General features: G+C 53.3%; 2 protein-coding genes and 1 non-coding gene across 31 annotated transcripts in view; all 3 read left to right on the top strand.

The window, feature by feature from the left end:
- The window catches only part of ATVR1 (serine/threonine-protein kinase receptor), a 44,886-nt gene extending 43,497 nt beyond the window's left edge, over nt 1–1,389 (top strand). For 16 of the 23 annotated variants that reach the window (XM_046943411.1, XM_046943413.1, XM_015290130.3 and 13 more), the window contains one exon: nt 116–1,383. In XM_046943411.1, the coding sequence (XP_046799367.1) occupies nt 116–250 (135 nt within the window). In that variant the 3' untranslated portion in view covers nt 251–1,383. Of the gene's footprint in view, nt 1–115 lie in introns of all 23 variants that reach the window. The other 7 variants (NM_001396495.1, NM_001396494.1, NM_204560.2 and 4 more) reach the window with 1 other exon arrangement.
- Nucleotides 263–27,347, top strand: ACVR1C (activin A receptor type 1C). 7 transcript variants are annotated; one of them, XM_040703732.2, is made up of 10 exons: nt 263–2,883; nt 14,065–14,201; nt 14,324–14,554; nt 19,697–19,942; nt 21,730–21,960; nt 22,170–22,337; nt 23,054–23,210; nt 23,336–23,460; nt 23,742–23,872; nt 24,056–27,347. In XM_040703732.2, the coding sequence occupies exons 2-10, from the start codon at nt 14,135–14,137 to the stop codon at nt 24,179–24,181; spliced, it is 1,482 nt and encodes a 493-aa protein (XP_040559666.1). In that variant the 5' UTR covers nt 263–2,883; nt 14,065–14,134; the 3' UTR covers nt 24,182–27,347. The 7 variants fall into 7 exon arrangements, with proteins under 7 accessions (XP_040559666.1, XP_040559665.1, XP_040559667.1 ...); XM_040703731.2 differs by having other exon boundaries at nt 23,987–24,811; XM_040703733.2 differs by lacking the exon at nt 14,065–14,201 and having other exon boundaries at nt 23,987–24,811.
- Nucleotides 1,570–1,686, top strand: MIR6546 (microRNA 6546). Its single transcript, NR_105411.1, has one exon. It is a non-coding gene; the product is annotated as a microRNA 6546 (primary transcript).
- Nucleotides 27,348–27,544: the final 197 nt, after the last annotated feature.

Below are 27,544 nucleotides of genomic sequence, written 5' to 3'. Positions count from 1 at the left end.
TGATGATGTGTAAGGTAGTAAAGCCATACTGTTAGGGCCCGACAGCCCAGTCTACTGCTGTTCTGGCTTGTGATTTGTGTACTTAAGCGTGTGTTTTGTTCTTATTCTTTTCCAGACATTAACATCTCTTGCCAAGTTGATGAAAGAATGCTGGTATCAGAATCCATCAGCAAGACTAACAGCCCTGCGAATCAAAAAGACTTTGACCAAAATTGATAATTCCTTAGATAAACTGAAGGCTGACTGTTGACCTTCTTCTTGTGGTGCTTTCCTGACGGGAAGGCACCTGTCTGGCTCAGAGGCAGCCCGGCCAGGCAGTTCATGTCATCGGTCCCCATGTGGCTTCTTACAGAGGCAGCAGCTCCTACCAAGCCATCCGTGTGGGAGACACCGGAACCATATGGACTTTGCTCAGTGACTACAGTGGGCATTTCACAAACGGTCAAGCTATAAAGACTCATGCTGGATGTACTGTTGCAAAGGTAGTGGCCTGAAGGAAGACAGAGAAATCCTAAGACAAGATCAGGGCATTAAACAATGGCTTCGAACAGCTTCCCCCCCCCACCCCCCCTTTTTTTTTGTTTTATTTTTAAATTCTCCTAATCACTCCCAGGGTGAACACGCGGAAGTGGTAATTTTAATCAGCAATATTGCCTGTGCTTCTCTTCTTTATTGCACTAGGAATTCTTTGCATTCCTTACTTGCACTGTCACTGTTAATTTTAATGACATGACTTGCCAAAAATACGATTGGCTGTATACTGCATTGATCCATGCCTGAATAATAGGAAAAGAATTTGGAAAAAGGAAAGAAAACGTAACCGTCAGATTTTAGCTGCATTTTACGTGTACTGATGTTTACAATAATGCTGAACATTAGGAATTTCTCGTTTATACAAAACTTGCAAATTATTTATTACAGTGCACTTGCCAGTTTTTAAACTGTACAGTGAGTGCATAAAGTTAAAGCTTATTTTTATGTGGCCTCTTTCATGATTTTACACAAACGTTTTTGTAACACGATATAACCTGAAGCATAAATTGTTTTCTGTATTATCATATTACAACTCAATAGTCACATCTTAAGTGCTTCACATTTGTAGGTGTGTGGTCTGTAACATATTTTCAGTTCAAATATGGAACATATATATAGCCATTACTCACAGGACAGCGTGTCTAGTATCTTACCGAGCTAGAGGAGGAAAGCAGTGGAGGAGTTAACTAGAATTTTAGGTCATGAATGCTGTGGGGAGAATGCATTTTATTTCTTCTAAGCTATATAATATGCATTTAAACTCTGCCAGAAAAATAACTATTTTGTTTTAATCTACTTTTTCTATTTAGTAGTTATTTGTATAAATTAAATAGAATGTTTTCAAGTCAAGCGAAAGTGTTTTAGTTCTCTTCCTGCCTCTTAGTGATGTGTGCTGCTGCAGAGGTGGGCTCTGCAGTGCCGTGCTCGCAGGTAGGTGCAGTGGGGCTGAGCACGGAGCAGCTGAGTTTCAGCAGCCGCTGTTGATGTGTGGTGCTGCTGGACACAGCTGTGTCCCATAGCAGCGCGGCAGTGCAGCAGTGCTGGTGCTGTCTGTGCAGACTCACAGGGCATGTCCTGCAGGAGCGCCTCTGAGCTCCCCTCTGCTTCCAGGGGGAGTTCAGCTGTGCTGCTGCAGGGCTCTGCCCATCTGCTTCGTGCTCCCCTCATCCCTCACTGCACACAGAGCAGCAGCTGGTCAGTGGCAGTGTGCTTTTGTCTGTTGGTTAACTTTCATTCAGGGGCTTGAGATCCTGCAGACAACCCCAGGAACTGGAAACGTGTCCATTATACTGTGACACCTGGATCCGCAGTTTTTGGAGGTTCCCTTCTTTGCTGCATACCCAGCAGGTGCTGTTTCTCGGTGATTTCTCCTCCTTGGCCCCCTCTCCCCTGCCCTGCTCCACGTGGTGTGGTGTGCCCTTGGTTCCTGGTGCTGCTGTTTGGACTTAGCACTGCCTCTCATTGGGTGCTGGGGGCTGGCCTGGTGTGACAGCCTGCAGTGTGGGCTCCTTGATCACCAGTCACTGGGTCTGGTGATTATCCCTGGTGAGAATCTGAGCAGATCCAATGCTGCTGCTGCCAAAATGTGGGATCTGATTTTTCTTAATAGGGAGTCAAAGGCTCTGTTGGCTCAGTGTGCTCTGGTTTGCCTTGAATTGGTCTGGGTGTTCAGGGTGTGCTGGGCGGGCTGTTAAACAACTGCAGCTGGGGAGGGAATCAGTCTGTTGGACTGGAGAGGGGATACAAATGGAGGTAACACGGAGCATCTCAACGACAAATCAGCAGTGCTAGCGATGGCTTTCTGGTACCAGCTGTTGCCCCAGGCTCCTTAGTTCTCGCTGTCTGGTGCACACTTGTTGCCACGTGCATCTGTGACAGAGCGCTGCTGTCCTCTGTGCGTGGATGGGCTGTCCTGGACAGGGGAGCTGCGGTGTAATAAGCCTGGAGCCTGGGCCTTCCCTGTCAGCAGAGTCAGGGGGGTAACCTGCTATGGGAAAAACAAGTCAGAACCACCTCAGTAACCACTCATTTATTCAGGGTTAGACAGAGATTATCCAAGCAAGCTGCTGCCAGGGTAAAAATAAACGATTTTTTAATTCATTTTTAAAAATGTTGTTTGATGCCAGGCACCGGTGTGCCACAGTGAGCCCCTGTGCTTGGAGCTGCTGCTGGAAGCTTCCTTCAGTGTGTGGAGCTGCCCAGGGCTTCTGCTGAGCAAACCCACCTGCATGCCCTGCAAAGGAGGTGTTTTTGGTTCACGCTTCGAACATCGTGAAATGTGAGCCGATCATTTTCATTGATGGAGCTGCAAACTTGCATCAGGAGAAGCTCTCTGCGTGGGCATTAATGGTGAGAAGAGATGGGTTTGCGCTGGCAGCCAGCTGGTCAGTGCTGCCGGGGGGGGGTGGGGGGCACGGAGTACAGCTGTGCTTCCCAGTGTGCAGAAGTGGGGGTTTGGAGCAGGATCCAAGGAGGAAGAGCTCAGTGCTGCGAGTGGGGCGTCTGTGGTCCCGTTGCTGAGGGTCGGAGCAGCCGGGAGATACTGCTGGTGTTGTCAAGACTTGGAGGGCGGGGGGGGGGGGATATTGCGGTGCCCCCAGTGCTGTGTCTCAGGCCAGCACCTCCCCCAGCACACTGTGTTTCTCCCTTGTTCTTATTAATGGGTGTTCCGCTGTTCCCCCCATAAAATCTAATCTTCTAAAGAGATTTGGAGTGCTGATATGTAATCAGCGCGTTGCGGCATTTATTACTATGGAGATGGCCCAGGCGGTGCTGAGCCGTCCCGCGGCGGGTGGGCGCTGCGCTGCGCTGCAGTTCGGATGGGGCCGCGGCTCGGAGCGCGGGGAGGGCCGCTGTGTAACCGCGAATGGCGCGGGGCGTCAACGCGAGGCACCACGGCCTGCCCCGTGTGGGACGGGGCGGCACGAAGGGGTGCTGTGCTTCGGCACGGGGTGTGCGGGACGGCTGCCCGAGGCGGAATCACGGAGCCGTGAAGGTGGAAAAGCCCTCTGCGACCACCGCAGCACTGCTGTGCTGTGACAGAAGTTCCCAACGGGGAATAATGTGCGTGGTCCCCAGCTGGAAGGAAAGCCCCAAACCGACGTTTCGGTGCCTGCAGCGCCGGGCACGGCGCGAGCCCGCTGGGGGGGCTGACGCTGCTCCGCTCCGCTCCGCTCGTGGGACGCCGCTCCCCGCTGTGCGATTTCCATGCGCTCCGTCGGTCCGCACCGCCCTGCGCTGAGGGTGACGTCAGCCGGCCGGGCCGCTGGGGGGGATTTGGGTCAGGCGCGATCATCTCATTTGTGTGCTAAAAGCGTCCGTCCCCGCGGCTCGGACCGCACTGCCCGGCGGAGCTCCGCGCTGCGGCGGCCCCCGGAACAGCCGGGAATCCTCGGAGCCTTTTTTGGCCGTCATCGTCAGAGCGGTGCTGTTGCGCGGATGTGTCGTCCTGGCGGCGCTTCTGCGGGTTCCTGGGAGCGGAGCAGGAGGGCGCGGACCCGAGCCGGTGTGAGCGGCGCTGCCTGTGCGCTCTGCCTGGTTCCTCTCGCACAGAAGTTCAATAGGTCTCGGTTTTGTCCTGACGTGGAACAAAACAAATTACAAAACAGAATTCTTGTTTCCCCGCCAACCCCAGAAGTACTTCCAGTTGGCAAATGCTTTTATGGTGTTACCCCTTTCCAAAGGCCTTCACCTCCCTCGGATGCGCTGTTTCGGTCCCCTGTGAGCCGTGCCATGCAGACATGCAGCCCGGGAGCACGTTTGCCTCACGACGGCGTCAGAGTAGGATTTTGTTCTTTATTCTCATCCCTTGTTTGGCCGGTTTGTTTTCCCAGTGGCGTTTGGTGTGTCAGAGGTCTGAGGAGGACTGGGGACGGAGGGTGAGGGATCAGCGATGGCGGGTATCGCATCATAGAGCGATAGGATGGCTTGGGTGGAAGGGGCCTCAAAATTCATAGAACTGCTCATAGAGCAGTTGGGCCAGAAGGGACCTGGAAGATCATAGAGCCATGGAATGGGTGGGTTGGATGGGGCCTTAATTTTTAAGGTCCCTTCCACGATCTCGGGCACCTCCCAGCCCCTACTGGCTCAGCACAGCAGGAGCTGCCCTGTCCCCATCCCCAGGCCCCGGCTGGCAGCGGGGTGGGTGCACGGCGTCTGCACCCCTGTGCTGAGGGAGCCCCGCTTTTAAATTACAGCAGTGCAACTTAAATTCAGGCCACAGCATTTCCCACTTATACTGCATCTCAAACAGCTTGCCACACTGATGGCTTCAGAGTAAAGCAATGCTGGTAATCTTCAGAAAACAAGGAAAGGCCAATGTTCAGAGCAGCAGCTTTGTCACGAGGCCCCTTGCTGTTGCTGCAGCAGCAGGCTGCGTTTTGTATGTAGCAACTTTGGGCGCTTCCTGAGCAGCGGCTGAGTGAGAGTGGGGGCAAACAGGAACGGAGAGCTGAGGGGAGAGAAGGGCTGAGAAACACCAGTGTGAGGTTGGCTGCTGCTTGGTTCAGTTTCAAAGCAGCTCTGCAATGGCACAGCTTGTAATTTTGCATCAATGATAATTAAATTCTGATATTTTTATTTCCACGAAGCCTTCCAAAATAAGTTTCCGACCCGAGGGGTGATTTGAAATGCATTATTCCAAATCATGCATCGTGGCATCGTAGACTGCAAAATAGAATAACGCGTGAAGTGTCCGGACGATTAATTTTTAATAGCTGACATGGAAACAAAAGGTCTCAAGTGTGTTTTGAAGCCACACAACATTATTGATATTACAGATCGGGGTTAAAATAGATAACAGCGGCAGCGCTGCCATTTGATGCATGAAAAAGGCAGACGGAGCGCTGTGCTAACACGTACAGCAGGACCTCGTCCCTGTTCTGATACACGACTTCCATTTTATGAAACCTGGGCAGGTAATTAACAAACTGTCTGTAGTGATGCGGATGGTCAGCAGCCTTAGAAGTTCTATTTTCTAATAGCTGTGCACCCCAGTCCCAAAAGAAACGCTCCACTTCACACACCGCTATTGGTGGCACTGCCTCCCAGAGGCAGGGCTGCACTTCTTTGGGGTGCTCGGTCTGTCAGCACATTGCCCCGCTGGGGTTCTGTAAAGCCTTTTCTATCTTGGAATCATAGAATGGTCCGGGTTGAAAGGGCCCCAATACTCATCCAGTTCCAACCCCCTGCTATGTGCAGGGTCGCCAACCAGCAGACCAGGCTGCCCAGAGCCACATCCAGCCTGTTCTGCTGCTACCATGAAATGAAGATTTATCATCTGAGAGCTTCCTGCTGAAAGTTGTTCTGGTTTCAGCGAGCTGCTCCTCTGCTGCTCCCGGTGCAAATCTGCCCTCATCATAGCGTGGGGATAAAAGTGCTCAGAAATGGAGTATGTTCAGCTGAGAGGGGATTTGCTGTGAGCCTCTGGGCCTGGAAAACATGATATTGAACCAGTGTTAGGAGATGAGAGCTGCCCTGGAAAACAGGAGCCTGGAGGTGCTGGGATTTCAGGTCAGCTTCTGCAGTTCTGGGAAGCTGGTGCTGCTCAGGGCTGCTGTGCGGCGGGCCCTCTGTCAGCGGTGGAGGGCAGGGCTGTCCTGTGGGACGGCTCTGCTGGAGGACCTCTGCTGCAGTGCCAACGAAGGGCAGCACCCACAGTCTGCCTGCTTTAAGCCATCCGCTTGGTTTCACAGCACAGCCGATATGCTGCCCTCACAACGCAGCTCACATCGTAAGGCGCGGTGCGGCTGCGCTCCCACTGACGTCTGTGGGATGTGATCTTATAATGGCTGCGCACCGCCTCAGGCTGATGGCTTTGGTTTGGTGCAGAGGTGACATCAAACCGCTGCCAGGCGTCACCTCCTGAGTTATACGGGAGATGTGTGGAACCTGGCAGTTAAATAACAAACCCAAAGCGTGGTGTTAAGTCACTTCTTACCCTTATCTCTGTGACAGTGCATTACTCAAGAGTATTGACTGGTTGCACATGCAAGGTGAGTTTCTGTCTATAAATGGTGCTCGTGGCGTGCCTATGGATGTATATTTCATATGTAAATACATGAACATCAGTACAAAGACATGCATCGCTCTCAGACAGCCCTGGATGTACCAAGCTATTGCAGTTCCCATTGTGTTTAGGTGATGGCGCAGTGCCGTGGAGGTCCCAGGATACGTGATCTGTCCCTGGATATGTGATCTGGATGACAGATACAAAGAAAAGAATTGTAGGAGAGCAGCTATTTTTTGGTCCTAGCCATTGGCTGTGCAATTCGGGACTTCTTGGATTTTGTCTTTTCTGTATCTTCAGTTTTATTTTGGTAGAGGTTAATTTGTAGTGTTTCTAAAAGTATTTAGTTAAGTGGTGTTTCTTGTGACAGAGTGCTCTCGAAGAAGCACTGAAATGAAATAATGTTAATCTGAGCACATTAGTTCAGGTAAGTCCATGAGGAAATTAAGGGAACAAACCCACAGCACTGAAACAAACACACCCTCTGTTTGCTGTACCGGCTTCCAAGCTGGTCTGCCTGACCTGAGCCCTCATCCTTCAGGTCCCTGAAGGTGCCTCTGTGGGGAAGCAGAGGAGCCGCCATCCCTGCAGCCTGGGGGGCAGTGGGGTGCTCAGTGCCCCGGGAAGGTCCCTGGAGCTGTGCTGGAGTGCAGAGGCAGCGGGTGAGGAAGGCGGTTGCGCTCCTTTCACCGCGTGCTGTGCTGTTGTCTTCCTTGGTGCCCCTCCTCAGGGCTCCTCCCTTGGGTCCCCCTCTCATAAAGGGGCACAGAGAGCCCTGCGCTAAGCCGGGCTCCTTGCTGGGGGCTGGAATGTCGCTTCCGGCTGCAGAGGGAGTCATGGAATGGTTGGGTTGGGAAGGTCCTTGGAGATCACCAAGCTATAGAATGGTGGGGTTGAGAGGGTCCTGAACAAGTATTTAAGGAAAATACATGGCCAAGAGCAGCAGATGTGGTTTTTTGTTCCTGTTTGTTTGTTTGTTTGTTTGTCTGTCCCATTACAGATCCTCTATGAGCTTATTGGGACAAGTCAGGTAGAACACAGTGGGCTGCAATCGGCCTGAATGGAATTGCAGAACCCAATGATTCAGAGAGAACCGAGGCTGAGGGGAAGCAAACTGAGTGGCTGTGAGTGCTGTTGGGGTAAATGAGTTCAGTTCAGTTTTTATTTCATTATTTTTTTGAAATGAACCACAAGTGCTTTGGGTTTTGTGCAGTGTTACGGGTACACGCTGTAATTTTGTGTTATGTTCAAAAGACTTAAATGGGGATGTTATAATAATAATAGCGAGAACTACATGGAAAGTGGTACTTAATTGGCAGCAGTAGCAATCCGTGTAACAGCCCGTGGGGAACCGGGCTCTGGGGAGTGGCTTTATCTTACAGCAAATACAGACACGTGGAGCGTACAACCCCTAAAGCTGGCTGAGGGTGCAGCCCGTGCCTGAGACCCTGTTTGGATTTACGTGGTTACGTTTGCAATGTGATGGACTTCTGATGATACCCTTCAGTACTCGTGAGGCACGGCGGGGTAAAAGAGCTGCCTGGCACTTTGTGGCGTATGGGACAGCTTGTGGGGCTGAAAGGAGACTTTTTCTGAGGCCCTCAGCGTGGATTAGATAACGGGATGATGGAGAAGTGGTGCTCGGACTTCACGACCGTAGCGGTCTTTTCCAACCTGAGCGATTCTGTGACCACGAAATGGGGAGCAGTTCGGCTGCTGAGGCGCGTCGGCGTCCGCGGGACATCCTGACAGAGCGCCGGGCGGAAAGATGCTGAACGGCACCTCTGCGTACGGCCGGGGACGAACCCAACGTGCGGCGGAGCGGCCCCGCGCGCTGCCCTCTGTGGCGCGGTGCGGTGCGGTGCTGTGCGGGGCCGCCCCTCCCGGCGCTGCCCGCCCCCCGGCCCGGCCCGGGCGGGGCCGCCGACAGCACCTCCCGCGGGCGGGCTCGGCCCGGTGGCCGCGGGGAAGGTGGTGCCGGGCGGCCCCTCCCCGCCGCGCTATAGCACGGAGCGGCCGGCGGGACGCGCGGGCTGCGGGCTGCGGCCCCGGCGTGGATGCGCGGCGATGCGGCGGGCACCGAACTCCGCGCTGCGGGCGGCGCTGCCGCTGCTGGGCGCCGCCGTTTGGCTGTGCGCAGGTAGGGGGCGGCGGGGCCGCTCGGGGCCGTTTGGTGCCCGCGACCCCCGGCCCGGCACTCCGAGAGCTGTGCCGCCGCCCGGCCGGGGTCAGCGTTGTTTCTCGGGAGGTTAAAGAGCTTAATGCATTTAATTATGATCAACATGTATCCGCCAGAAATAGGTCAGGTGGGATTTACGGGGGATAGCCGGTCCGGCGCTGGTTCCAGCCCACGCTCCCCAGCACCGCTGTCTCTTAAGTTCCTGATTGGGGGGTTCTGACGGGCTGTGCCCGCTGCACCTCGTCCTGTAGCGTGTTAGCATTCACTTGGTGTTCCCTTGGGGCTCGGAGATGGTGGTGTGCCCCATCCCGCGCCACCCCATCCTATCCCCACCAACAGAGCAATGTGCTGCTCTGCCCTCTCCCAGGCCAGCTGCTTCCCTCACAGCACTATGGGGTGTTTGCTCTACTTGTTCTTTGCTATAAAAGCTAACCCTGGGTCTCAGCTGCTTACAGAGCGACGTTTATCTTTAAGGTGCAGCAGCACGGCGTGCAGTGGAGCAGATCTGAGTTACTCTGTTATGCTTTCTGCAGTTTGCTTTTCTCTCAGTGTTTCCACCGTGAGAGTTTCTTGGTGTGATTCTCAGGTTGCTGCCACAGAGGTGGTCGCAGCCCCAGCTGATGGGAAGGGACAAAGCCTCTCATGTCCAAGAGCTTGTGTGATCCCTCCCGGGAAAGAGGAGTTGGCTTTATCGTTGTATTCAACCATCTTGCATGGCTTTGTTCTCTTGGGTTGCTGTGGGTTTCTTCTCTGTTCTTCCCACCCTGTTGGTTGTCTGTCTCTTTAGCAAAGCTGAGTGCTGCACCAGGCACTGCAGGGACCTGAGGAGCTATCGCTGCATCTCAGTACTTGGGAACGTTTGTAGGGTTAAGAGGAGGGTTTTACTGCAGACTGGTGAGCTGTCCCACTGTTCTGTACATTCTCATCCCTCGGGTGGACTTGCTTGGAATGGGCTTATTCTCGGGATTGTGTGGGGTTGGTGTTTGGGTTTTGTTGGCAGTTCAATCCTTTGCTCCACCACCTCTGCTATACATCCCCTCTGCCTGCACTGTGCTCAGTGCCGGCGGTCCCTTCTGTGCTGCTCGTGGTGCTCAGTCCATGGAGTGAGGAGTGGGAGCTGCACAGTGCCGCCTGGGCAGGGAGGGGGGGCTCACCTGGCACTCAGTGCCAGCACTGCTTCCCGTTTCTTGAGAGACTCCTCGGACATGGGGTACATCTGAGAGAGGTGGATCCCCACTCTGAATAGGCTGTAGCTGAAAACTGCCGAACAGGGATAAATGAATGAGAACAGCATAGAACTGAACTCTTGCTATGCGGTAAGTGCAGTATTAACATCCAAACCACCAAACTTTACCTCTTTGTCTTTTCCCTACTGCAGAACACATAGCTACCGATAAAAGCAGATGTGGAGGTGTCCTGTGGCAGGTTCTGTAGAGCAGTTTGTTGTGGAATGTGGAAATGCCTGTGGAGATGTACCAAAGCACCCCCATTTACCGTGGTGGCAAAGCAGTTGTACCTCTTTGCTGGAGGATTTAATGTGCTGCTCTGTACCAAGGTATGGCTGTGCCGCTCTGCTCATGGCTGTGAGAGCTGATGCTCTTTTCCATTGCTTTTATAAGAGGAAAGCTTTAACAATAATAAAAAAGGTTTAATAAAGCGGTGGGAATGCCAAATGCTTAATGGTCAATGAGTTGGGTTGTGCTGAGCGCCAATCCTGGTGCTGTGAGCACCGGGCGGTCTGTGGGGAGCGGTCAGACAGGCGGCTGTGGGTGGGACGCGGTGGGGCACAGTGTGGGGCAGGTTCAGGGCCTCAGCAGCCACTGTGGATGGCTGTGCAGGGCTCAATCTGAACTGGTGTGGATGGCTGTCCCAGGCTATGTATGGGTCAGTGTGGATGGCTGTGCAGGGCTCAGTCCGGACCCGTGCTCCGCCTGAGGAGCACTCGGTACCACTGAGGGTTACAGAGCAGCGACGTGGAAGTGAGCAGGGGCAGATAGCAGGGCGAACTGCTTGGGCAATAACTCCATCCCAGGTCAGAAATGCCGCTTCCCCCCTCACACCTCCCTGCTGTCAGGCTCTGAGCTGCCCTTCGCTGGCTCTGCCCTGCTGAGAGCAAAGTCCGAGCTGGAGCCCGAGGAGGCAGCGCCTCTGTGCTGGATGCGGCTCCTGAAGTGATCCTCTCCAGCACAGACGATCTTTGCATGTTCTGTTTTTCTTACACAAGTGGCATTTTACCTCTCTGTTGTCGGTTCGTCTTCAGTTCAGCAGCGGCAAGGATAAGTAACACGTACTGAAGAGTTGGATTGCAGACAGCCTGAGCAGGACGCAGAGCCCACAGCCCCGTGCCTCCTCCACTGGCACACAGCGTGGCACTGCGGAATGGGGCGAAACAGAGACTTTAGGTTTCCAAGTGCTGATCTGAAATACTCTGCTCTTCTTATTGCAGTAGTTTCAAAGCATTCACACCTTCATCTTCAAAGCCAGGTTTCCAAGGGCTCCCGTTCTCCAGGGGGTGGGCTGGGGAGGGGCATGGGGGTCCGAGAGGGCTTTTCCAGCCTTTATAACTCTGTGATTCTATGATTTGTCCTAAGTGGTGGAGGTAAGACCTACACCTTATGCTGCTGGGGAAAGGGACTGATCCCGTTCATCTTCTCAGTTTGAGCCACAATTCCTTTATAAGACTCCACAGAAGAGCCACATTCTGAGCTGGTCTCGCTCCCCCTCACCTGCTCCGTGCCTTTCAGGCTCTGTGCCCATTGCAACATGCCACCGAGGGCTGGCCCGGTGCCGCCAGTGGTTCCCCGCTCCTCCTAATGGGTATGGAGCCATCGGGCAGCATGGCTGCCTCTGGGCCACCCCTGCCATGGCAGCAGCAGACATGGGGCCCACTGCCACATACAGCTGCACGTGGCTGTAAGACGCTCTGCACGGCTGCTCGTGGCCCTGCGTGAGGGGAACGGGACGGCCTCACGGTAAAGGTGAGAGCGGCTCTGCATCACGGGAGCACATTTCTTTGCACACTTGTCAATGTCTGCACTCGGGTTTCGTTCTGAAGAACTCTGCTGCCTGGTAGGTGCAGTCAGGATCTGCTCACCGTTGTGGATAGTGCCAGATTATGACTTAATGGAGGATTACTGCCGTGCTAATCTGCATAGTGAGGAGTCTGCGCTAAATGCAGAGCTCACAGGAGGCAGCAAGATCCCTTCTCCTGTAGCTTCAGGCCATACTTTGTGCCGCACTGCCAGTCAAACTATGCCACACGTATGCTCTATTCTTTCCATTTAACTTCCAAACCCGCACTGCATATCTCTACTTGCTTTAACTGTTTGCTGCTGTCCTTAAGCCGGTGTCTGAACTCGTGTTCTTCCATCTGTTGCAATTCCTATTGCAAGAACAGAAGAAAAAAACACCCTTAACAATGCTGAAGCAGGGAACACTCATTCCACATAGTCTCTCTAGCTAGAAGTTGCTTTCCTTGTGAGTTTGGCACCGTGAACCCACCCGGTGCCCCTCCTGGCACTGCGGCCCCTCTGGGTAAGGTCAGCACCGCCTGCTCTGCAGGGCAGAGGCCGTGCAGCCCCAGGGCCCATCCCATCCCTGTGTGGGGACGTGGGGCTGTGGGAGGGCTGCGTGTGGGGCCAGAGGCTGCTGGATGCCTGGCATAGCTCCGTAGGGCCGCAGGATTTCGCTTGTCCTCTTTCTCCTAATTTCTCAACAAGAGAATGCGATGTGTTAAGGGAAATGTTGCTATGCTTGAGTAAATAATGGAGTTGCTCTTGTTACTGCATTAAGACTGCCTTGTTTTGAAATCTGGGAGCACGTTTTCCTCCTGCCCCTTTGATCCTCTTGTTTTAAGCCCTTCTTGTCCCTCAACCCTCCTCTTCTGCACAGTGGGGCATCGGTGGCTGCAGGAGCACCGCGCAGTACTGCACGCCGGCTGCGGGAGCACTGCGCAGCAGCTGAGGGGCTGCTCAGTGGAGAAACAGGACAGGGTGATGGCAGTGGGGACTGCCAGGGCCAGAGCAGAGCTGGAAGGAGCCGGCGGAGGGGCTCTGATGTGTTCTGCTGGGGCGGGGGTTCATCTGGGGGCTGAACACCTCCACTTTCAGAAGCAGTGGTACTGTGTTGGGGCTGTACTGACAGCCTGTACCCATACACTTCTTGTTCTGCGTGGTGTAATGGTGTCTTGCAGAAAGAGCGCTGTGGGGAAAAGTCCTGATTTCAGTGGTGGGCAGTGAATTGAAAGGGTCAGTTTCAAGCAAAACATTCAGAGCTGATAGGAAAAATGGACCTGGGCTCTCCAACAGACCGCTCTGAGCACAGCAGCAGGAAATGCCGACCTTCACGCGGCGGTGCTCCGCTCTCCCTGCGGTGGGCTGGCTGTTGGACATCGTGTGTGTGAGCTCCAGCCCCTGGCCATGAACAGTCTCCAGGTGGAAGGGTGAAGCCCTTCATTTGGGCAATAATCGATGGCCCCAGCTCGGTCAGAGCGGGCTCACAGGGCTCCGGGGTGTCCTTCTCTCCTCCTGTGCTCATCTGAAGCCACCCACAGAGTGTCAGGATATAGATAAAGCAGTTAGCTACTGTGAATGGCATTGGAAAGTCCATTTCCTATTTTATTTTTAGCCCTGAGAAGGTGAGAGAAAGCAGCATAATGGCACATCTGAATCACTGAAGACCCTGCAGCAGCCGTTTGTTTTCATTTCCTCAAGTAATGCTTTTGTTTTGCAGCATCAGTGACGAAGTGTTTTCCCTCCTGAGGTCTCATTTCCCTGGATGTGCTGGGTGTCACCCCTGCCCACCCCAGGGCCGTGATGCTGTATCTCAGGGCAGTTCACTGGGTGGCTGTGCTCCCTCCCTGCACAGAGCTGCAGCCGGCGATGCGCCCGGCCTGCCTGCGGGTGGGATAAACACAGACATATGGTGCCAGGGAAGTTTGTAGGGCCCGAGCTGAGGATAAACACCACAAGCTGTTCCTTGTAGCACGGGATGAAGATTGCTGTAAAGACGACAAATCTTGTGGCAAAGACAGAAATCTGATTTGTGGTGATGTCCGTCAGGGCTTGCTCTGCCTCGGGTGCGTTCCTCCTCAGATGTGGGCATGGGATGCAATAGGTTACACAGAGGGGTGGGCACTCTCTGTGCATTCATATTCTGGCTGCTGGCTGGGTGCGATGGCACAGCCTGGTGGGGCTCCTGGCTCGGTCAGGTGGTGTCCTGCAGAGGGGACCGCAGTGTGTGCGGGGCTGGGCTGCCTTCCTGAGCATGGCTTAGCGATGAACGGTGCTCTTCTGGCCCTGGTAGCCATCCTAGGTTTGAGTCACCTTGTGATTTTGCTTTTCAGGTGTCATCTTTAAGTAAAACGGATAGTGCTCTGCAGCCTGCCCCAGTTCCCAAAGCGACAGGATGGGTGCATGGATAAGGCTTTTTTATTCTGTGCAATCCCCAGATTGTGTCACAGAGCAGAGTTGCATCTTGCAGGTACCGCTGACCCAGTGAGGGTGTGCAGAACACAGCCCATGAGCCCACGGTGGGGCAGGGCAGGTGGGCCGGATGCTGCAGGAGCACTGCCCGCCCCATCCTCACAGAACTGTGTGTTTCAGGGCTCCAGTGCGTGTGCCAGCTGTGCGAGCACACCAACTTCACCTGCCAGACGGAGGGAGCGTGCTGGGCCTCGGTCATGCTGACCAACGGCAAGGAGGAGGTGATCAAATCCTGCGTGTCCCTCCCGGAGCTCAATGCCCAGGTCTTCTGCCACAGCTCCAAGAACATCACCAAGACTGAGTGCTGCTACACCGACTTCTGCAACAACATCACCCTCCGCCTGCCCATAGGTACGTGGTGCAGCACTCGGGTGCCTGTGTTGGTGTGGGCAGAGCGTGGCTGGGCAGTGCTCTGGGGGCTGGCAGCAGAACTGAAGCTGTAGGGGGGGGTGGTGGGTATGGTTGTCATTGCTGGGGGGAGTCCTCGTGTCTCAGCAAGCAGGTAGGTTTCCCTTTAGATTTTGGCTTGTGCGGTGCAGGGAGCAGCCCATGGGGCAGCCTGGCTCAGAGCTCGGTGTCAGCGATCCCTGCTCAGCAGACACGGGGTGTGAATGAAATTCCTGCCTCCAGGGGATGGAGGAGCTGAGTGCACCGCACGGTGCTGGAGCCTGCCGTGCTCACAGCTGGGCGATGGAGTTGGTTTGGTCCTTTAAAAATGTGCATCCGCACTGGTTTTAGATTTAATTATTGGTAAAACACTTCAACCTTCTCTCCAGGATTTGTGTCTAATTCAAGCTTTATAATAAGCTGTCAAATACTCGACTTTATCAGATGACACCTTTTATGTACTTAGAGCGGTGAGAGAGCTTACAGGTAAGAAAGATGTGGATTAATGCATAATTTACAGTTACAAGTTGCGCTCAAGCTGCTATCGTTAGCAGCATTGTGAGAGCACTCTGTTAATACTTAGCAGGATGAAATGCTCCCATAACACTGTTTGATACGTGAGCTACAGGCAGGTGACCACAGGGAAAGGGTGGGAGGAGTGCTGTGAATCTCATCCATGGGGATGAGCTGTGCCTGCTGCTCATGGCTAAGGGCTGTTCGGGTGCACATCTTCCAGCTGACAACAGAAGGGAGGTGCCAGTGGTAGCTGAGCTCCAGAAATGCAGAAACATAGAATGCTTAGAGTTGGAAGGGACCTCTGAGGGCCATCGAGTCCAACTCCCCTGCAGTGCGCAGGGATACCACAGCTAGATCAGGTTGCTCAGGGCCTGATCCAGCCTCACCTTGAAAGTTTCCATGGATGGGGCATCCACCATATCACTGGGCAGCCTGTTTCAGTGCCTCACCACCCTCACTGTAAAAGACTTTTTCCTTATATCCAACCTAAATCTCCCCTCCCTGAGAAGCCATTTCCTCTTGTTCTATCACCACAGGCCCTGCTAAGGCATCTGTCCCCTTTCCTGTCTCTCCCCTTTAGATACGGACAGGTCACCTCGCAGCCTTCTCTTCTCCATCTGCACAGCCCCAGCTCCCAGCTTGTCCTCATGGGAGAGCTGTTCCATCCTGTGGATAATGACACTCCATTATATTTACCTGCTTGAAAATGCCTCAAGACACCGAAGCCTTTATTTCCATTCATTCTATTCACCTCAGTGTTAGTATTCCAGAAGTTGGACACTGCTGTACGAGAGCTTTTACCAGTTTCACACTATAAAATGTGAACCTTATAAAACTGGCATTAATTGTCTGTTATTGAGCAGGATGACAGCACTTCACCTTGCTTTCCCAGCACTGACTTGGTCAAGAACAGTCAGGAGGAAGCTGCACATAGTGAGTGAAGAGGCTTTCCAGTAACTTCCCAGAATGCACTGACGGATGAGAGCAGGGAGGGGGGAGGATGGAGCAAAAAGAGAAGGGGCTGGGAAATATTTTGGTATATTTTTCTCCCTTCTGCGTGGCCACTTTGGTTCCTCTGAGTGGATGAGTTTGGGAGCCAATGCTGGATGGAGCACAGTGCTGACAGTGTGTGTTACCGCGGGTTGTGCTGCGCTGCAGCAACTTCGTCCAGTTGGCCGCTTTCCGCTTTGGTTTCTGATGAGCGCATTTTGGTCTGAGGCAGCCTGGCCATCAGGAAGGGGTCAGGACTGGAAAAAGCAGGGGGAGGAGGAGCTGCTGTGCCCAGCTTCCACCCTCACCCACTGCCCTCAGCCTGAACTCGTTTCCTCCTCTCTCCCATGCAGTCGGTGCTGTACCACTGCCGCAGCCCTCGGGATGATCTCCCCGGGACGATCGCCCTGAGAAGCCCTGCAGGCGGTGCTGCAGCCCTCGCGGCCGCTCTGTGCCGCCCCGCACTGCGCTGCTCCCCGCACACACCTCGCCTGTCCCACATCCGTGTCCTCTGCAGGGATTTGTAAGAACACAGCCCTTGGAAGGGAAGGTGGGGGCAGGGAAACAGCAATTTAGATGATGCGTCTGTTTATCTCACAGCTGTATCCCTGATGGCTTTCCTTGAACCTCAGCACCCTTCAGCAGCCCTTTCCCAGCTGTTTTCTGGACGTCCCGAAAGTGTGCAGTCATGGAACTCTGCACTCAATGCAGTGTGTTTCCTTACACATTGGAAAGAACGGTGGTTTGTTTGTTTGTTTTTCCACCTCTGAATAATTTGGTAACTTAAATGTGAATAGTTTTGTGCTTGGAGAAGCCTTAAGGTGGCATGTCAGAAGCCAGGCAGGCGCTGTGTGTGAGGATGTCCTTTCCATGGGAGGGAAGGGAACCATCCTTCTTTCTTCCTGCCCAGAAGCGCTCCTATTTACACCGCTTGGAGGAGAGCTGCACCACATTGTGAAACCGCTGGGGATTGCCAGATGTTCTATTTTTGTTTCATACATGACAGCACATCTGCAGGGCCTATTCTTGATCAGTAAGTCAATAATACATTAGAAATAAGATTGCAACATGCTGTGATTAATGGTGTTGATTTTAGTGCTTTAGGTGGCCATGAGAGATTTTCTTATTTCCCAAAGAGTTGAGCGTTGCACAATTCTGTAAACATTGCCACACTTATTTGGTGATTTGGTCCTAAGCTGCTGTTTGTATGGCGTGTGCTGTGTGTTTTGCACTGGCACTGTTTGTCCCTCCCCGGGATGCGGTGTTGCTGGGGCAGCCCCAGGGGTGCCGGCTGTGAGCCCAGGGGTGGGGATGTGCCTGCAGGAGCTGCACTGTGGGGTCAGCGCTGGGGGGTGCAGCAGAAACTGCAGTGCTGGTAATTCCTGAGTCTCCTATGTGTGCTCTGTGCGGGCCTGGCCAGGACTGGAGTGGTTGCCACCATCCCCGATCCCCGCTTTGTCTTCCCTACCTGTGCTAGGTGGTGACTGCCATGGGCTCCAGCTGCTCCTCCCAGCAGGCTTCCCTGGGCAGGGGGCCTCTTTGTCCCGCAGGAGCTCAGTGCAGACCCCAAGCTGTCTGGGGCACCCCATGCTCCCATCCCTCCCCTTCTGTGCCTGAGCTCCTCGACCTGCAGCAGCATCTCAGAGCAGACCTGTAAGTGTTGCTGAAGTCCATTTCGTTCCAAACAGCTGCTGCTGCTTAGGTCATGGCGTTGGTGTCTGTTTGCATCCTGGGTGCTGGATGTCAGCCTCGTGAGTGGATGTGTCTGAATCTTGCTTCTGCCTTGCGGACGTCTCACTGAGCCCCCAGAATGGCCACGTGTGTTTGTGCCTGAGTCCTCCTGTGTCCTTGAGAGAGGAGAAGTGCCAGGAGAGGGATGTGTGGCAGCAGTGGATGTATGCAGTGGTGCAAAGTGACAGAGGTGAGAGGATAGAGGACAACGGCTGGTGAAGTAAAGCCCCGTTCTGGCAGCAGCAGCTGTGTGCGTGTGGTGGGGACATGGATGGAGCAGCGGACACAGACCGCCCTGCCAGCTGTGCTGCTCAGCCTGTGCAGCCTGCCATGTGCATCCCAGCAGCACAGCTATGCAGCCTGCCATGTGCATCCCAGCAGCACAGCTATGCAGCCTGCCATGTGCATCCCAGCAGCACGGCTGTGCAGTCTGCCATGTGCATCCCAGCAGCACAGCTGTGCAGCCTGCCATGTGCACGGCACCCACGCGTGGTGGTGCTCAGAGAGCAGAGCTGCTGGGGCCGATACTTTGCAGTAGCACTGTTTGCACGGCTTCCAGCAGATAAGTGGCATTGCCCCCTGGGCTGTGGGAGCTTTGGGGTGTGCATGGCAGGCTCCAGAGGCTGCAGATGGAAGGACCCCCTGCTGCATGTAACTGCCCGCTCGGTGCACTTCACGCCTTCCTGAGCGTTTTCCTTTGGGTTGGTTTGCACCGCCTTAAGGACGAGCAAGTTTTACGTTTTGAGAGTTTTGTGCTCTGCTGTTTTTCAGCAGTTGGTGGAAGGAACTGATGCTTTAAAGGGTTTTTCTTGTACGTGTTTGTTTACCAGCCCCCGCCACTAGGAAGCGCCCGCGCCTGCACAGCCTCCCGAGCAGTACTGAAGGAAAAGCTGCTGGGCAAGAAGGGGCGACTTCTGTTTTCAGAGCGGTTTGAACTGCACGCTGTGAGCAGACGCAGACCTCTGTTGTTAACACCATGTTTCCTTTTTCTCCCTTGGTCAAAGCTGGGCAGAAGGAAGAAGGCAGCTCTGCACAGCTGCTCACAGCCCGGCACCTCTGTGCTGCCGAGGGCACATCTTGGCACTGTGCTCTGCTCTGGGAGAAACTGCTGCTGGTGTCGCTGCACCCGGAGGAACGTAACCTTCAGTGCTGGGCTGGGGAGCTCCGCTGCCTTCCTCCTCCTCCTCCACAACACAGAGCAATGCTGGGGCTGTGTAGCGCATAGAACTGCTGCGTGCACACTGCTGAGTGCTCTCTGGAGGGAGAGAGGCTCTTGGTGTTGTGAAGCTGCTCCAGGGCTGACTCTGTGGGGTGTGAGGTGCACGGTTCCCCAGTCTTTGATAGCGTGTGGGTCCTCTGTGGGGTACTTTTGCTGCAGTGTGCTTTGATTCTGAGTGGTTGTTTGTTTATGTGTTTATTTATTTAGATTATTCACAACTCCTTGGGCCTTAGGAGCCTGTGTGGGTGTGCAGGCCCCCAGTCATTTGTTCCTGCAGCCTCTTGCTGTGTGCTTTTCCCATATCATTTTAAAGCAGAAGGTGGTGTGGGGCAGTCCCATTACCTGACCCTTGTAAAATACAGCCTTGTGAGCACAAGTTTTGAAAGCGTTCTGCCTTAAGAACCCTGTTATTGCCTCATTGGCTGGATCTTTGCGTGTCCCACACCCATTAGGTGTTAGGGACGCAGCTTCTCCAAGGCTCTCTGTGTTTGGCTGGGCTGGTGCTGAGAAATCCATGCACAAACCCAAAGGAGCAGGCAGGGCCCTGTGCCCGTGGGCTGTGAGCCGTTGGGTCACAGCACGGCTCAGCCCGCAGCAGTCCCTTGCTGACCGCCTGTTTCTCCCACCTCTTCCCTTGTCTCTCCCCAAAGCCTCCGAGTCCCCCAGCCGTGCTGCCGTGGGTCCCGTGGTGCTGGCAGTGACAGTGGCCGTGCCCATCTGCGTCCTGTCCCTCGTGGCAGTGCTGGCTGCCTGCATCTGCCAGGGCCGGCGCTGCGCCCGCGGCAGGACGAAGCCGCCCAACGTGGAGGAGCCGCTCTCTGAGTGCAACCTGGTCAGCTCGGGCAAGACGCTCAAGGACCTCATTTATGACATGACGACGTCTGGCTCTGGCTCTGGTATGTGGGCATCTGTGTGCGCTGCGTCTCCAACCCACCGGCATCTGTCTTGCATCTGGGCCATAGGATCACAGAATCGCTCCAGGTTGCCTGGGGCAGTGTGGGTGCCCCATCCCTGCAGGTGCCCGAGACCATTGGTGGGGCCCAGGGCAGCCTGAGCTGCTGGGGGTTGGAACTGGATCATCTTTGAGGTCCTATCCGACCTAACCTTCCTCCAATACTTGAAGGGAGCATATAAACAGGAGGGAGAATGGCTGTTTACGAGGGTGAACAGTGATAGGACAAAGGGGAATGGTTTTAAACTGAGACAGGGGAGGTGTAGGTTGGATATTAGGAGGAAGATTTTCCCCCAGAGGGTGGTGACGCACTGAACAGGTTGCCCAAGGAGGCTGTGGATGCCCCATCCCTGCAGGCATTCAAGGCCAGGCTGGATGTGGCTCTGGGCAGCCTGGGCTGCTGGTTGGCGACCCTGCACACAGCAGGGGGTTGGAACTGGATGAGCACTGTGGGCCTTTTCAACCCAGGCCATTCTATGATTCTGTGATTAACGTTGGAGAAGGTCACTAAGATCACCTGGTCCCACTGCAAAACCACCCCTGCAGGCCTTTGGGGCCATCAGGATCCCTGAACCATCGGGTTTGGAAGGGAGCTCTGGAGATCCCCTGGTGCGGGTTCCTGAAGCAGCTTCCAAGCACTGGCAGTGCTCGTGCCAAGTTCCCTGAGTGTGGGCACTGCGAGTCCCGTGCTGAGCATGGGCTGCATGTGGAGGGAGGGCAGCAGGGCTTTGGTGGGTGGTATTGTCAGGTAACCAAGCTCAATCCCTTTTTCTGGTGCAGAAGTTAATACAAGGTGATTCAGGTGTCTGCTGCCAGTGCTAATGGAGGCATTACTGCTGATGTGGCTGGCTGCAGAGCTGGGTGAGTCAGAGAGATGCTCCCAGCATCTTCCCTAAGGCACCAGGATACCATTACTGCACACACTTCTCTGGAGCAAAATCCCAGTCTTTTTAATGTTGTCCCCTTCTTATATCCTGCCTGCTCTGCTGTTACTGAGGACATGCTAAATTGGCGAATCACAAACCCCTGAGTTCCAGTTCATCACCTTGGTGGCACGTCTGGCGTGTGTGACCCAATTTGCTGTAACTAGAATTTTTGTTTATCTGAAAAGATACATGTATTGTGCTTAATCTTATTAATGGGTGAAAAATATGCAAAGGGTGCTGAGTTTAGTTGGCCGTATTTTCCATGCCTGACTGAGGCACGGCCCAGCAGGAAACCGGGAGCACATGCAGAGCTCCGTGTGCATGAAAATGATGCACTATCCAGAGGAGTACACATCAGAGACCAAGTACAGGTCGGATGTAATTCATTCTGATGGCTTTTGCATTCCCAGCAGACACGGGCAGCGCTGCCTGCATAGGGACAGAGCGTGGGTACGTGTGCTCCAAGGGAGGAAAATGCTGTTGTTGTTGGTATTTCACAGCTCCTGGGGATATGGCCCAGCTCTGGGAGGTGGATGTCACCCAGAGCAGCTGTGTATGCCCGGGCTGAGCCCGCTGTGTGCGCTCTGTGCTGCAGGGCAGGGCTGTGTGGGCTGCACTGGGTGCAGGGTGGCCTCTGCTGTCTGCTGTCCAGCAGTGGGCGATGTGCTCCACCTGGAAAGTAAAACACAGAACCTGATCTGGGGAAATGTTGCTCTCTGCCAACACACTGGCAGACCTCTGACTTCGGCCTTGGAAAGCTGCCGGGGAACTGTTTCACCAACGCTGTGCTTTCCTTTTTAACCAGGCTTACCTCTGCTCGTACAGAGAACCATTGCAAGGACTATCATTCTGCAGGAGATCGTAGGGAAGGGCCGCTTCGGGGAAGTGTGGCGTGGGAAGTGGTGCGGGGAGGACGTGGCTGTGAAAATCTTCTCCTCGAGAGACGAGCGGTCCTGGTTCCGGGAGGCAGAGATCTATCAGACGGTTATGCTGAGACACGAGAACATCCTGGGCTTCATTGCTGCTGATAACAAGGGTACAGTGGGGTTTCCTCATTCCATTTCACAACTGAAGGCTGGCTGGGAAGCAGACCATCGCCGCACATCTGCCTGGGGTGGGCTCTGGGTGCGCTGGAACCCCATCTGGGCAGTCTGGGTGCCGGGGTGGGCGCTGGCCAAAGGGCAGGGAGGGCTCTTCCATCCGCCTTCTCTAAGGCAGCCGCATCTCCTCGCTTCCTCTCGACAGACAACGGGACCTGGACCCAGCTGTGGCTCGTCTCTGAGTACCACGAGCAGGGCTCCCTGTTCGACTACCTGAACAGGGGCACGGTGACGGCGCAGGGCATGGTGAGGCTGGCACTGTCCATCGCCAGCGGCCTGGCACACCTGCACATGGAGATCGTGGGCACGCAGGGTGAGCGCTCCTCCTCCTCCTCCTGATGCTCTGCCTTCACCTGCATTAAGGGACTGCAGCGCTGCTGCCAGAAGTACATATTGCTTAGCTGGAAGCAAAGCATTCTACATGCTGTTGCAGTGCAAGAAATGCTCATAGCATAAGTATATGTGATGCAGTGTGAACAGAAGATAGGAAACAGCCATTCTGACTGAGTTGGCAGTTCTCTCAGCTTTTAAAATGCAGATTTTCTGAGCTTCAGCGCTGCTTTTTGAGGGACAGCCCAAACAGACCCTTCCTTGCCAGTCAGACACGAAGATCTGGTTTATAATCAGACAAAGCCCTCCTCTGTTATGTGATGGCTCAGCAGTGCTGGTCAGGCTCTCCCAGGCACTCCTGGCCTGCTCTGGCCACCATAAGTGAGCATCTGTAGGAGCAACCGTTGGAGGGTGCACTGATGAGCAGTTCCCTAAGTTACTTTGGAGTGGGAATTTTGCAGTTCTGTTCTTGAAATACAAATATTTCAACAAAAGCACCTTCAAGATCTTCTTGTTGTTGTTGTTGTTTTTTAATTGGATAGCATTAAGCAGAGCTTTACTTGGAATGGAACGACTGTCATGTCTTTTACAAGGAATAGCACCAAAGCTGATTGCAATTGTTTCTGTTTTGCTTGCTCATTACGTTACAATTCGCTTTGTGACCATCAGAACAGCCGGCACTCTCCTTCCCATGAACAGGCAAACCAGCGATCGCTCACAGGGACCTGAAGTCCAAGAACATCCTGGTGAAGAGGAACGAGAGCTGTGCCATCGCAGACCTGGGGCTGGCAGTGAAGCACGACTCCGTGCTCAACACCATCGACATCCCGCAGAACCCGCGGGTGGGGACAAGGAGGTGTGTGTGCAGCAGGGTGGGACGGGGGGCAGCCAGCCCAGGGCAGGGGGTGGGGGGCTGTGAGGGCCCTTCCAAGCCAACCATTCTGCCGTGGTGTGATTCTGTGACCTGTGTCCCCTTTAAAGGTACATGGCTCCCGAGATACTGGATGACGCAATGAACACCAACATCTTTGAGTCCTTTAAGCGCGCAGACATCTACTCTCTTGGGCTGGTGTACTGGGAGATAGCACGGAGGTGCTGTGCTGGAGGTGAGCTGTCTGCCCTTGGCGTTTTGCAATCTGGACTGCTTTTATCCCAAATAAACACAGAGCAATTAAAGGAGCCGTGTCCCTGGCCCTGCACTCTCAATTATCTTGGCAGGATGCGGAGGTGGAAATAAATCCGTTGCTGAGCATTTGTTCTCCACTGGGAAATGAGGTGGCCACAAAAGTTGCTCTGTTCCTTCTCGTTGCCCACAAAAACATCAGCCATGTTTTTATCCTGGGGCAGCTGCTGCGCTCCTTGTGACGTGTCTGCTGCATCTCTCTAGGGATCACTGAGGAGTACCAGCTGCCTTACTATGATGCCGTGCCTTCTGACCCCTCGATAGAAGATATGAGAAGGGTGGTTTGTGAGCAGAAGCTCCGACCGAATATTCCAAACCAGTGGCAAAGCTGTGAGGTAAGAGCAGCTCTTTAGGAAGCCTCTTTAGATGCAGACAGAGTCGCTCGGTGAGACAGAGGGTGGTCAGTATGGGTCTCAGTGAACGGCATGGCTGTTATGCTGCTGTTTCAGAGAGCCGTATTTGATGTCCCAGTGCTGCGTGGCGGCTCAGTTCTCCCCTCTTCCCATGGCACTCTGCAGGCACTGCGGGTGATGGGCCGGATCATGCGGGAGTGCTGGTACGCCAACGGGGCCGCACGGCTCACTGCTCTGCGCATCAAGAAGACCATTTCACAGCTCTGTGTGCAGGAAGACTCCAAAACCTAACGGGTCCCGGCAGGAGGAGGGCACTGCGTTCTGCTGTTCATCTGTTGACATGTGATATCATTTTTCTTTTTGGTCTACCTCACGTGATGCAGGTCGGTATTGAAGTGCCCGGAACAGAGCGCTGCCATCTGGCTTCATAGCTGGCCACTGGAAGGGGCTCATTTTGACCCATAGCTCTTGCTCTGTACAGCAAGCTGCGGGTTGGGCTGCCTGAGGAGGATGGGACGCTAGGCGAGTAGCAGAAAGGAGCTTTAAACATGTCGGTGTAAATGTACCTTTTGCTGTTGTGCTTTCTATCCTTGTCAATCCCAATGTACTGAGAGCACTGGGACTGCTTAAAGCACGTCTGCAAGGGAAAGCACGCACTCCATCCTCAAACCCAGCAAAAGACCAAACTTCATCAAGCTTTTTGCTGCTTTGACGCAAGGATCTGAAAAGGGGCTGTCAGTAAAATACATTTCTAAATACTGTATTTGTCTTTACCTAAGCAAATAAAGTGAAAAAGGTTTTAAACTGAGACAGAGGAGGTTTAGGTTGGATATGAGGAGGCAGTTTTTCCCCCAGAGGGTGGTGACGCACTGAACAGGTTGCCCAAGGAGGCTGTGGATGCCCCATCCCTGCAGGCATTCAAGGCCAGGCTGGATGTGGCTCTGGGCAGCCTGGGCTGCTGGTTGGTGACCCTGCACATAGCAGGGGGTTGGAACTGGATGAGCACTGTGGGCCTTTGCAACCCAGGCCATGCTGTGGTTCTATGAAAATTCCACTGAGCGTAAATATTGTGAACAAAACCTTCTGTTTTTTTTACTGTTTTAATTTTCTCAGTTTCACACGCAGTATCACAGTGGGGAGTTGAAGTTACTTTGTTCCTTTCATCTGAGCTGAGTGTATCGATCAAAGGCCGATTGATTTATTACTAGGAAAGATAGTGCAGGCAATAATTTCCTGGTGAATACATAGGAACGGAATGGGAGAAATTCTACCGAAGCTGAGAAAGTGTATATCTTAAGCAGCTTCTTAGAAGTCTCTAAGACTTCTGTCCCACTCCACGGCCTGTGTGTTTGAGTGCAGTGTTCTCGTGCTTTTGATGGCCAACATCACACCTTGTGCAACAATCTTCTTCCTGTGGGCGTTTCTAATTCCAGGTGGTCAGAGAAGTTAAACCCAGGGATGTCCCCAAGTAGTGAAGGTTTGCAGAAATCTGCAGTAGCACCACAGCTCTGCGGAAGTGAGATTTTGGCTAATTGTGGTCCTTAAGTTCAATATTTGTCATAGAAGCTCTTGAACAGGGGCTTCTGTGTGGAGGAATGGGCTGAACTTCTAATGCGTGGGATGATCAGTATTATCAGTATTCCATGTTTCCTTCTGACGCACAAACAGGGATTTTATGGGCTCTTATGGGTGCTAATTGCCCCATAAATAGGATGTAGTGGGACGTGTCTCCTTGAATAACTTCTGTCTGCTTCTGCTTGTGTTGAGCAGTGCAAACCTTTGCCTTGTTTCGTGGTCTGTTTGCTGAATGGTGACAGTATTTCTACCAGATTGCCAGTAGAATTTGCCAGCATGCTTTCTGAGATGTAACCACACTCATCAGATAGATTTTACTCTCATCTGCTTCTGCTGCATGAAATATACCAAGAGTTCAACAGATGGGTACTTCCTAAGATGCTGCAAGTGTGTAATCCCAATGGTGGTACTCAGGATTCGCAAACCTGAGGTTCAGAGTTTGCTCCTATTGAGAATGACTTGAAAAAACCCCTTTGTGCTGCAAAGGCTGTCTGGTAACCACTGAGATCAGCTCCCTGAAACTGTACAACAATTGATCTGAAACTGATAGCAGTGGGCTCAGAGTCCTTTCTCTGAGCTTTGGTTCCTTTGTGCCACCCTGGGAGGGGCACTGCGAGGCTCCCACGAGGAGCACTCTGCTTTCCCTGCTTTTCCCTTGGCTCAGTACTTTTTGCAGTGGGTTTTTTTTGCCTTTTGTTGCGAGGTGAATGTACATCTTAACAAACTGGAGGTCAACATAAGGGAGCTAGGTGGCCAATGTTGCTGTATGGGGCTTTAAAATGTTTGTAAGCTGTACCCACCCTTTAAAAACACAACAAATCATTTGTCTTGTTGCCCTTTCCCTCCATGTAAATGCTCTGTTTAAAAACAGAGGTTCTGCTCAGTTACTTCTTTGCTCCTTAGGGAGCCCTGGGCTTCTGAAGAGAGAGATTACTATCTCTGCTGCTAACCTGCACCCAAGCGCAGACTCCTCAGCCCCTGGCATGTTTCAGGCCTGGGGATGCTGGGGGCTGCTCATCATCCAGCCCTCCCAGCCCATCCAACCCATTATTCTCACCTGGAGGAATTACTTTATATTTTTTTAAGCTTACTAGTAGTAAAAGCCTACAATGTCGTGTGCAGAACATGAACTGAAAGGGAAAGTTAATTAACGAACATTTTCTCTACCTCCCCATTTATTTCACGTCTCCAAAAGTCTTCCCCCACAAAATACCCAACAAGAAACTCAAACTGTGATCTCTTCTTCATTTTGCTGTCTTTATGGTCATTCGCACTCGACCAGCCTCATTCCCTCACATAACCCCATAACAAATCCCATCACACACCACTTATGTCTGTTGGGAAGTGGGGAGACACCGCTCTGTGTGCTCAGAACCTTTTATGGGCACATGGGGGAGGACAGCAGTGAGAGTACAGTGCATTTCTGCAGGACATGAGACGTGCAATAAGTTGTAACCAAAGCCTCTGAATGTATTTTTGGCATAAATAGACGGAACGTATTTTGAATGTAGCTATCATCTTTGTGTCTAAATCTGCTCTGGTTTTTTTCAGTCCCCAAAGAGAAATGCGTGGCATTTTGTCATCTTGTGAAAGCAGCTTGGGTTGTCTGTTTTATACAGAAGCACTCGTATTTGGTCTGGAAGGACTGTGATATTTTAGACTTTAGTGATGAAATTCAATCTGCACCTTGTGAGATGCCCAATCTTGTGGACAGTGCAGCAAGTTCTTTTCAAAACTGTTGCTAAAGCTGCTGCTGGATGTAAATAATTTGTTGAGATGCTGTATTTTGTATGCGTATTTTACAGACCAATTATACTCTCAGAAAGGTGCGGAGATTTTAATAAATTGAGCACACACTGCTGTTGTGTTGCCATGAAGTGCAGAGCTTTTTGTCTGTTGTCTGTGCTGGGAGGGCCCCGGGGAGGGCTGAGGCAGCCATAGGCAGCCCTGGGGCTGTGCGCCCAAAGGGGAGAAGGCTGAGGGGTCTGAGCAGTGCTGACCCACACCTGAAGGGCGGGAGGAGGGGATGGGGTCGGGCTCTGTTCTGCAGTGCCCAGTGCCTGCACGAGGGGCACCGGG

Source organism: Gallus gallus, chromosome 7, assembly GCF_016699485.2.
Source record: "Gallus gallus isolate bGalGal1 chromosome 7, bGalGal1.mat.broiler.GRCg7b, whole genome shotgun sequence".
NCBI classification, from domain to species: domain Eukaryota; kingdom Metazoa; phylum Chordata; class Aves; order Galliformes; family Phasianidae; genus Gallus; species Gallus gallus.
The sequence above is the reverse complement of the archived record's forward strand: the minus strand, read 5'-3'. Positions and strand labels throughout refer to the sequence as shown.

Bases quoted from the DNA above. Each gene is read 5' to 3' on its own strand.
- ACVR1C (XM_015290188.4), top strand. From the start codon at position 8,609: ATGCGGCGGGCACCGAACTCCGCGCTGCGGGCGGCGCTGCCGCTGCTG. The intron at 14,555-19,696 runs GTACGTGGTGCA...CTCTCCCCAAAG, and splicing joins CACCCTCCGCCTGCCCATAG to CCTCCGAGTCCCCCAGCCGT. The intron at 22,338-23,053 runs GTGAGCGCTCCT...TCCCATGAACAG, and splicing joins GGAGATCGTGGGCACGCAGG to GCAAACCAGCGATCGCTCAC.